The sequence below is a fragment of the Myotis brandtii genome, unplaced genomic scaffold (assembly GCF_000412655.1).
Source record: "Myotis brandtii unplaced genomic scaffold, ASM41265v1 scaffold601, whole genome shotgun sequence".
Lineage (NCBI taxonomy): Eukaryota > Metazoa > Chordata > Mammalia > Chiroptera > Vespertilionidae > Myotis > Myotis brandtii.
This window is the reverse complement of record NW_005370276.1, coordinates 912,196-921,571: the sequence shown is the minus strand read 5'-3', so window position 1 is coordinate 921,571 and position 9,376 is coordinate 912,196. Positions and strand designations below refer to the sequence as shown.

General features: G+C 52.8%; 1 protein-coding gene across 1 annotated transcript in view; it reads left to right on the top strand.

Annotated features, from left to right (window-relative positions):
- Nucleotides 1-9,376, top strand: part of GYS1 (glycogen synthase 1 (muscle)) — a 16,894-nt gene that overhangs the window by 3,868 nt on the left and 3,650 nt on the right. The window contains exons 3-11 of the mRNA XM_014550427.1: nucleotides 1,369-1,560; nucleotides 2,431-2,616; nucleotides 3,178-3,322; nucleotides 4,599-4,716; nucleotides 4,984-5,104; nucleotides 5,901-6,007; nucleotides 7,082-7,141; nucleotides 7,233-7,311; nucleotides 9,216-9,329. Coding sequence (XP_014405913.1) covers nucleotides 1,369-1,560; nucleotides 2,431-2,616; nucleotides 3,178-3,322; nucleotides 4,599-4,716; nucleotides 4,984-5,104; nucleotides 5,901-6,007; nucleotides 7,082-7,141; nucleotides 7,233-7,311; nucleotides 9,216-9,329 — 1,122 coding nt within the window. The remainder of the gene's footprint in view (nucleotides 1-1,368; nucleotides 1,561-2,430; nucleotides 2,617-3,177; nucleotides 3,323-4,598; nucleotides 4,717-4,983; nucleotides 5,105-5,900; nucleotides 6,008-7,081; nucleotides 7,142-7,232; nucleotides 7,312-9,215; nucleotides 9,330-9,376) is intronic.

Here is a 9,376-nt window from a genome sequence, read left to right as displayed (position 1 = left end):
GCGCTGCGGCAGCAGGCCCGGGCCCCGGGCCATGGTCTCGGGAGGAAAAGAACCAGACCAGGAGAATGTGGCGGGGGCAGAAATGAGGCAGCGAGGCTTAGAAACGTGGCAGGGGGTAGAAAAACGCAGCCCTGCGACGGGGAAAGAGCTGACGGTGGCAGAAACGTGGCTGCAAAGTACAGCAGGAGCCTAAGGGCAGAGGAAAGAGGCGACAGGTGACACATGTGGTGGAAGAGTCAGAAACAAGGCAGCAGGTGGAAGAAATGTGGCAGCGAGAACAGCAAAAGCAGCGTCCAGGGGGAGGAGTTCGTAGCAGGAAGGAAAGATCCTGGCAGAAAGCATCATGGTGGTTGAGGAGAGAGATGCGGCAGCAGACAAGCCAGGCCGCAGGTCCGAGTAATGGTTAGCAGGTGGGAAAACGGGCAGGGGGCGGGCACAGGGACAGGACTGCGAATGTGTGGTTAGAAAGAGAGGAGAGGCAGCAGGTGGGCGAGAGCAGCAGTTACAGAATCGAAGCAAGGGACCGGAAAAGCGTGGCAACAGACATGGACAAGATTGTGGTGGCGCCCGGCCGGCGTGGCTCAGTGGTTGAGTGTCAACCTAGGAACCTGGAGGTCACGGTTCGATTCCTGGTTGGGGAACATGCCCGGGTTGCCGGCTCGATTCCCAGTGTGGGGTGTGCAGGAGGAGGGTGATCAATGATTCTCTCATCATTGATGTTTCTCTCTCCCTCTCCCTCTCCCTTCCTCTCTGAAATCAATAAAAATATTTTTAAAAAGAAAAGACTGTGGTGGGCCCTGGCTGGTTTGGCTCAGTTGGTTGGAGCATCGTCCCCAGTACTCAAAGTTTGATTCCAGGTCAGGGCACGCGGCTAGGTTGTGGGTTCAACCCGGTCAGTACACGTAGGGGAGGCAACCTATCAATGTAAGTCTCTCACATCGATGTTTTGCTCTTTCTCTCGCCCCTCCTCCCTCTCTAAAATCAGATTGCCTGGCTGGCGTGGCTCAGTGGTTGAGCATCGCCTGTGAACCACGGTTTGATTCCTGGTTGGGGCTCGATCCCCAGTGTGGGGCGTGAGGGGGCAACCAATCAATGATTCCCTCTCATCATTGATGTTTCTGTCTCTCTTCCCCTCTCCCTTCCTCTCTGAAATCAATTTAAAACATTTTTTTTAAAAAAAGATTGTGGTGGGAATAACAAAGCAAATAGAGAAATAAGGCAGCGGGTGAGAAATTAGCAGCAGATGCAGAAACCGGGTCGGGGAACCGAGGCAGGAAGCCCAGATATCTGCCTGCTGGTGGGAGAAGCAGGGATTCTGTGCCCGGAGACTGTGATCAAAGCCCTAAGCCTCCCTGTGGGTCTCCCCAGGTGTATTTTGGGCGCTGGCTGATCGAAGGGGGCCCCCTGGTGGTGCTCTTGGATGTGGGAGCTTCAGCCTGGGCCCTGGAGCGCTGGAAGGGGGAGCTCTGGGACACCTGCAACATCGGGGTGCCCTGGTACGACCGCGAGGCCAACGACGCCGTCCTTTTTGGCTTCCTCACCACCTGGTTCCTGGGTGAGGTAGGTCCCATCGCTGGTCCCCATGTCACTCCTTTTGGCCCCAGGCCCCCAACTACAGTGACCATCAGCCCCTGGACAGAAGGGTCTGGGTGGGGACAGAGGGGAACTGGGCATTCTAGGAGTTGTGGGTCCTCTAACCAAAGGATTAACTCTTATCTTTGGAAACACGGATGCCCAAGGACTCAGACGCTTTTCCCTCAGAGACCCAAACGCCCAACCTCAGCCTTATTCACTCTAACCTCCCCAGTTTGGGAATTCTGAGCCATTAGTTCTTGGAGAGGTTGACCGGGCTGGAGGGCTCACCCGGGGAATTCTGGGAGTTGTAGTTCTCCAGTCTGATAGTGGTTGGACATTCAGACGGAGCCCTGGATGTTTGGGAAACGCCAGCCTATGTCTGAACCAGGAAACTTGGTTCTGATCCCCTTTTAGGTCTTAAAAGGCTCAAGAAACTTCATTTCCCATGCCCTGGGGAAAACAATTTATGACCTGGCTGCTTGTCGGGCATTCTGGGAGTTGTAGTCCTTTCGCCGCTATTGAAGGCAGGTCTATTCGTGATTGAGAACGAGGGTCTCTAGGAATTGTGTCCAGAATCTTGGGGACACGGAAACTTCAGTCTTTCCAATTCAGCCTTGCTGAGACGTAGAAGGTTGGCCAAAATAACCCCAGCTCCCATCAGCCTCAGCTGGCCCGGCTGCCTCAAAAATGTATGGTTTCTCGTCTTCTGGGGGTTGCAGTGGGCCGCCATTCGCTCGGTGCAGGGGTTGCGATAGATTTACTTTCCCGCTGCTGCCTCCTCCACCTTGGGGATTGCTGATGGATTGTCTTCACAATACGTGGAGGCACAGCGGCCCTGTTCCTGTTGCCCCACAGTTCCTGGCCCAGAGCGAGGAGAAGCCACACGTGGTGGCACACTTCCACGAATGGCTGGCGGGGGTCGGGCTCTGCCTGTGCCGGGCCCGGCGGCTGCCTGTGGCTACCATCTTCACCACCCACGCCACGCTGCTGGGGCGATACCTGTGTGCCGGTGCCGTGGACTTCTACAACAACCTAGAGAACGTGAGCTCGGGGTGTGGCCATGGGGGGCCGGGGGGCGGCCAGTACTTCAGGACAGCCCAGAGCTGTCTGCAGAGCCCTAGGGCAGCGGTTCTCAACCTGTGGGTCGCGACCCCTTTGGGGGTCGAACGACCCTTTCACAGGGGTCGCCTAAGACCATCGGAAAACACATATATAATGACATATTGTTTTTGTGATTAATCACTATGCTTTAATTATGTTCAATTTGTAACAATGAAAATACATCCTGCGCATCAGATATTTACATTACGATTCATAACCGTAGCAACATTACAGTTATGAAGTAGCAACGAAAATAATGTTATGGTTGGGGGTCACCACCACATGATGAACTGTATTAAAGGGTCTCGACATTAGGAAGGTTGAGAACCACTGCCCTAAGGCATTGGCCTCCCTCTCCAGAACCCAGGAGTCCCACATCCCCAGAGCCCTCCTCCCTAAGACCCAGGCGTCCAGCCTCCGGTCTCCCCCAGGTCTCCAGAGTCTGAACCTCCAGGCTTCCACCCAATTCTCCGAACCTGAGCGCCCTTTCTTCCCGCCCAGTTCAATGTGGACAAGGAAGCAGGTGAGAGGCAAATCTATCACCGCTACTGCATGGAGCGGGCAGCAGCCCACTGCGCTCATGTCTTCGCTACTGTGTCCCAGATCACCGCCATCGAGGCTCAGCACCTTCTCAAGAGGAAACCAGGTAGGTAATAGGCTGGGATCCCTAGACATGAATGAGGTAGTTGGTTCCCTATGCCAAGGCCTGCACCAATTTTTTTTTTTTTACTGTAAAGAGCAGAGAACTACAACTCCCAGAAGGCCCTAGGTTGGTGACCTGGATATGAGGTGACCTGTACACCTTAGAGAAGTGGTTCTCAACCTGTGGGTCCCGACCCCTTTGGGGGTCGAACGACCCTTTCACAGGGGCCGCCTAAGACCATCGGAAAACACATAAACAATGACATATTGCTTTTGTGATTAATCACTATGCTTTAATTATGTTCAATTTGTAACAATGAAATTGGGGGTCACCACAACATGAGGAACTGTATTAAAGGGTCGTGGCATTAGGAAGGTTGAGAACCACTGCTCTAGAGGCTAATGGAAGGTGTCGTTTCTCTGACATTAATTTCAGAAATTGTAAAATTCTTCTATTGGCTAACGTAGGTATTGGTCTTCTGAAAGGGGACGGAAGTTCTTTAGATTTTGTTTTCGAGAAAAGCAGTATTAGAACCACTTATTGACCTAGCCAGTTTGGATAGAGCATCGGCCGGTGAACTGAAAGGTCCCAGGTTCAATTCTGGTCAAGGGCACATGCCTGGGTTGTGGGCTCGATCCCCAGTGGGGGACTTGTAGGAGGCAGCCAATCCATGATTCTCTCTCATCATGGATGTTTTTCTCTCTCTCTCTTTCTCTTCCTTCCTCTCTGAATATATATATTATAAAGAACCCAGACTATATCATCAATTTTCAATGGATGTAAGTTGAGAACTACAGCTTCTAGAAGGTCTTTGGCTGGTCAGCTCCTTATATTCCTAGAATTTCTTCCCAGGAGCTGATGGGGTTGTAGTTTTTCAATGATGTGCTTTCATTTTTGTGAGGATAGAAAGTGGTTGGGACCCTAAAAGAGACTTGAAGGTAGGAGGGTATATTCTGGGAGCAGAAGCAGGATGGAGATGTCTAATCATTTCCAGCCCAGGGTAGTATAGGGCAAACGAAAGAACCGCAACTCCCAGAAACCCCAATGTAGATGATTAGTTCCCTGCCTGGTTAGCCACTTGCAGAGGCTGATGGGAGTTGTAGTTATTGGGCAAGAAGGCGTCTGAGTGGCAGGGCAGCTGGGTCACCAAGGGAACTCACAGGGGAACGATTGAAACAAAGACGTTACAAAAGGAAAGGGGTCTTTCCTTCGATGATTCATTCGGCCACATCGATCTGAATGAAGACATGAAACCTGGGCCCTTCTCCCCCATTCCCAGATATCGTGACCCCCAACGGACTGAACGTGAAGAAGTTCTCTGCCATGCACGAGTTCCAGAACCTCCATGCTCAGAGCAAGGCCCGGATCCAGGAGTTTGTGCGGGGCCATTTTTATGGGTATGTGGGCCAGATACCTCGGTCTCTAGAGAGGAGGGGTTGGGAGCTCAGCCTCTCCAGTTCCTGAGCGCCAAGAGCAATGGCTGAGTGTTGAAGGATCTTAGATCCCCATCCAAGGAGAAAAGAACCCCAAATCTCAGCAGTCTCCATGATGCCTCCACACTGACTATGATGACCTTTGCCCCTGCAGCTTCTGGGGTTGGCAGCCTCCAGGCCAGGACTAGAGGGGGAGGGTCTCGGCTTCACCCTGCCTTACGGCTTCTTTAGGCACCTGGACTTCAACTTGGACAAGACGTTGTACTTCTTCATCGCCGGCCGCTACGAGTTCTCCAACAAGGGGGCCGACATCTTCCTGGAGGCCTTGGCCCGGCTCAACTATCTGCTCAGAGTAAGTCCTGGGCTGCGAGGGGGCAGAGGGAGGACCAGAAAATCCGTACATCCGGGCAAGAACAGAGACCCAGGCCGGTGGGGGTGGGGAATCTGCTGTGGGAAGTAGAGAAACCCAGAAAGAAGATGGAGTCGCAGGGGGCATGGTAATTCATCCTATACTTCTTTTTTTATTTTTTTAAAAAAATATATATTTTTCACCCTAACTGGTTTGGCTCAGTGGATGGAGCATCAGCCTGTTGACTGAAGGGTCCCAGGTTCGATTCCAGTCAAGGGCATGTACCTTGGTTGTGGGCACATCCCCAGTGGGGGGTGTCCTTGCCCACCCTACATGACAGCACCCATGTCTGCCCAACATGCCCTTATCCCTAGATACAGGAGTGTCCACTGGTGGGCCCTGTTCAGAGTGAGGCTGGAATTTGGAATTGGGACTAAGAATGTCTGCCAAATTGCTCTTTTTAAATTATATATATATATATTTATTTAAATTTATTTCAGAGAGGAAAGGAGAGGGAGAGAGAGAAGCATCAATGATGAGAGAGAATCATTGATAGGCTGCCTCCTACTGGGGATCGAGCCCGCAACCTGGGCATGTGCCCGGACTGGGAATGGAACCGTGACCTCCTGGTTCAGAGGTCAGTGCTCAACCACTGAGCCACGCTGGCCGGGCTGTCCTATACTTCTCCTTGACAGGAAGGGGCGTGGCAGGGTCCCAGCCGTCTCAATGGGTGAAAAAAGGGTGAGTGGCCTCAGCCTCCTCCCATGTGATCCTGACTCTCCCCTTTCCTGTGTTGCAGGTCAACAACAGTGAGCAGACCGTGGTCGCCTTCTTCATCATGCCCGCGCGGACCAACAACTTCAACGTGGAAACCCTCAAGGGCCAGGCGGTGCGCAAGCAGCTTTGGTCAGCAGCCCCCGGCCCGGGATCCCAGCTGTGTGCTTCGGGCCCAGTGTTCCTCCCGAGTCTCGCTTTTGTCCTGTGTCACATGGTCAAACCTGCCCCACCGACTTTTCCTAGTGAAGTCGCTTGCTTAAGACGCCTCCGCCGGGGAGCAGTAAGAAGTCGCGGGCGGTCCAAGTGTGGCAGCATGGCCAGGGCTCTGATACCAAACCACTGAGGTCTAACTCATGCCACTTGCTGGCTTTCTGGCTTTAGGCAAACCGCTACCCCTCTCTGAGCCTCCGTTTCCCCATTTGTGAAGCCCACTCGTTAGCAATCCCATGTGCAGGGGGGGGGGGGGGGGGGGGGGGTGAGAAGCAGCACAGGAATAATGAGACAGGGTTGTCGGGACAGGCCACACTGCGAAAATGCCATTGGGTAGAGACCAGTAGAGGAAATGAGGGAGGAAGCCCTGTGCGTATCTGGGGAATAGCACGTGCAAAGGCCCTGGGGTCTGTATGAGACGCAGTGAGGAGACCCGTGGGGCTGGAGCAGAGTGCCCTAGGCCAAGAGCATAGAAAATGAGGCCAGGGCGAGGGGAAGATTATGAACAGAGGGATGCCAATGGGGCTGTAGGGTGGCACTATTTGCGAGCCTTGTTTGTGTATGTAAATTTTATCCTCTCAACATAATCTTCCTTTTTTATAAAATGGGGCTCAGCATGGCTACCACCAGGACCAGGACAGGCTCTAATAATAGCTGACATTTCTGGAAGGCGCACTGTGTGCTGGGCACTGTGTACTTTTAGTCATGACCTCATCAAGTTCTCCCCGCACACCTCCAAGGTTCGTTCTATTTTTACCCCCCTCTTCCTGACGAGTCCCTGAAGTCAGAGAGGGAAGGCCACCTGTCCCCGGACACACAGCTGATGCGAGGCCCAAGGCATCTGAGCCTTCCGGGACCCGTTCCCTGGGTCCCCATCCTCCAGCCCGGACTCCCCAGGGGCTTCTCTGCTCAGACCTCCGTTTCGTGGCTGCCCCCCCAGAAACCTCACAGCAAATGGCTGGTGTACACGTGATCTTGTTCTGCTCTTTCCAGGGATACGGCCAACACAGTGAAGGAGAAATTCGGAAGGAAGCTTTATGAATCCTTGCTGGTGTGAGTGCCCCTCCCTCAGCCCTGCGTGGCCCTGGGTCCTAACCCCTCTCTTCACCCCCTCCTCAGATGCATACCCCTGTCCACCCTGCAGGGGGAGCCTCCCAGACATGAACAAGATGCTGGACAAGGAGGACTTCACCATGATGAAGAGAGCCATCTTTGCCACGCAGGTACTCGGACCCCCGAGCAGAGGAATGGCAGTCCTTAGTTCTGACCCCAGAGATTGCTGGCAGTTCTGAGGTTCCTAAAAGGGTGTGAGCTGACTGGTGGGACTTCACTTCCCAGAAGCCCTTCAGGCAGCCCGCTTTCCCATGACGTCTTCTGCCACATGGGGCTGTTGGGAGTTGTCGTTTCTTTGCATCCCCATGGTCAATGGACAATAGGCGAAGGGGAACTTAAGTCAAGAGAGCTACAGCCCTAACCGGTTTGGCTCAGTGGATAGAGCATCGGCCTGCGGACTGAAGGGTCCCAGGTTCGATCCCGGTCAAGGGCATGTACCTTGGTTGTGGGTGCATCCCCAGTAGGGGGTGTGCAGGGGGCAGCTGATCAATGTTTCTAACTCTCTATCCTTCTCCCTTCCTCTCTGTAAAAAAATCAATAAAATATATATAAAAAGAGAGCTACCAGCCCTAGGCTGTTTGGCTCAGCGGATAGAGCGTCAGCCTGCGGACTCAAGGGTCCCGGGTTCGATTCGGGTCAAGGGCATGTACCTGGGTTGCGGGCACATCCCCAGGAGGGAGTGTGCGGGAGGCAGCGGATCGATGTTTCTCTCTCATCGATGTTTCTCACTCTCTATCCCTCTCCCTTCCTCTCTATAAAAAATCAATAAAAAATATTTTTTAAAAAAGAGAGAGTTACAAAAGGAGAACCGCAACCAAAAATCAATAAAATATATTTTTTAAAAAAGAGAGAGCTACAAAAGGAGAACAGCAACCCCCACATGTCCTAAAGCCTTGCTGCCTACCAGCTCCACCTCCGTCCCCAGAGGCTGCTAGGAGCGGTAGCTTTGTTGGGCCTCTTTAGGGATAGTCAGGAGGCAGCTAAAACACCTATAATTCTCTGAAGAATATTGAAAACACAGCAGTTGCTGTTTCAGAAAACTGTCAGACACCAAATGAAAACTACCATTCCCAGCAGCCCGTGGGGCTTTCTGCTACATTGATGCTTCCCTTGCCCCAGAGGCTTCTGGGAGTGAGAGTTCTTTCACTCTCTGGAGTCTAGGGTCTCTGGTACTTGTGGTCAGGGCTGGTGGATCGTTTCCTGGGGAAGGGAAACCTCAACAGTCAAGCAGCACAAACAAGGGAAGAATTGTTTTTGGTCAAACTAATTCCCAATAGTCCCTAAGGCAGTGAGCATGTTTCTTCCTCGGGGCTGCTGGGAGTTGTAGTTTTTTGGTTTGCTGGCGTCAGTAGACTGAAGGCGTGTAGAACACTTAATGAGAGAAATGATGGAATATTCGCAAAAAAAACCTGAATATCCCAGCAGCACCCCCACCCCCCACCCCCGGGACTTCTGTCGCCCTGGCTCTATCTATCCTCCTCTATTGGGGAACCGAAGAAAGAAATCAGGGGGGTACCCCTCTTGGGAACTGTGGTTTCTTTGGACCTCTGTGGGGGTGGAAGTGGAGGGAATTACAGGATGGAGAGTAAAGGGACTTGGAGAGAAAGAAATCTAGGATTTTCATAAGAAAATTGCAACTTCCAGCAGCCCCTGGAGCTTGACACAGTCTCTGCCCCCCTCCCAAAGTCCACTGGGGGACATTTGTTTCTTTGAATTTTTGTGATGATCGAGCCAAGACTACAGAACAAGATAGCTACAACTCCCTGTCGTCCCTGGGGCTGCTGCTTAACGCTGGCTCTGCCTCAAAGACAGCTGGGAATTGTAGTTTATTTTTAGCTTATGATGGCTAAAAGGAAAAAAGAACCTTGACCGATAGAGCCAAGTAGGAAGTCTCTAACTCCTGGTCATCTCTTGGGCTGGTGGCCCCACAGCCTGGTGGGAGTTGTAGTCTCTTTGGATTCCCAAGTTCAGCACGTCCCTTCCCTGACCCCCACCCCACTTGTGGCCCCTGCAGCGGCAGTCTTTCCCCCCTGTGTGCACCCACAATATGCTGGACGACTCCTCAGACCCTATCCTGACCACCATTCGCCGAATTGGCCTCTTCAATAGCAGCGCCGACAGGGTCAAGGTGAGACCTCTCTGGTCAGGGTGGGTTGGGCATTGCAGGAGGGTGTG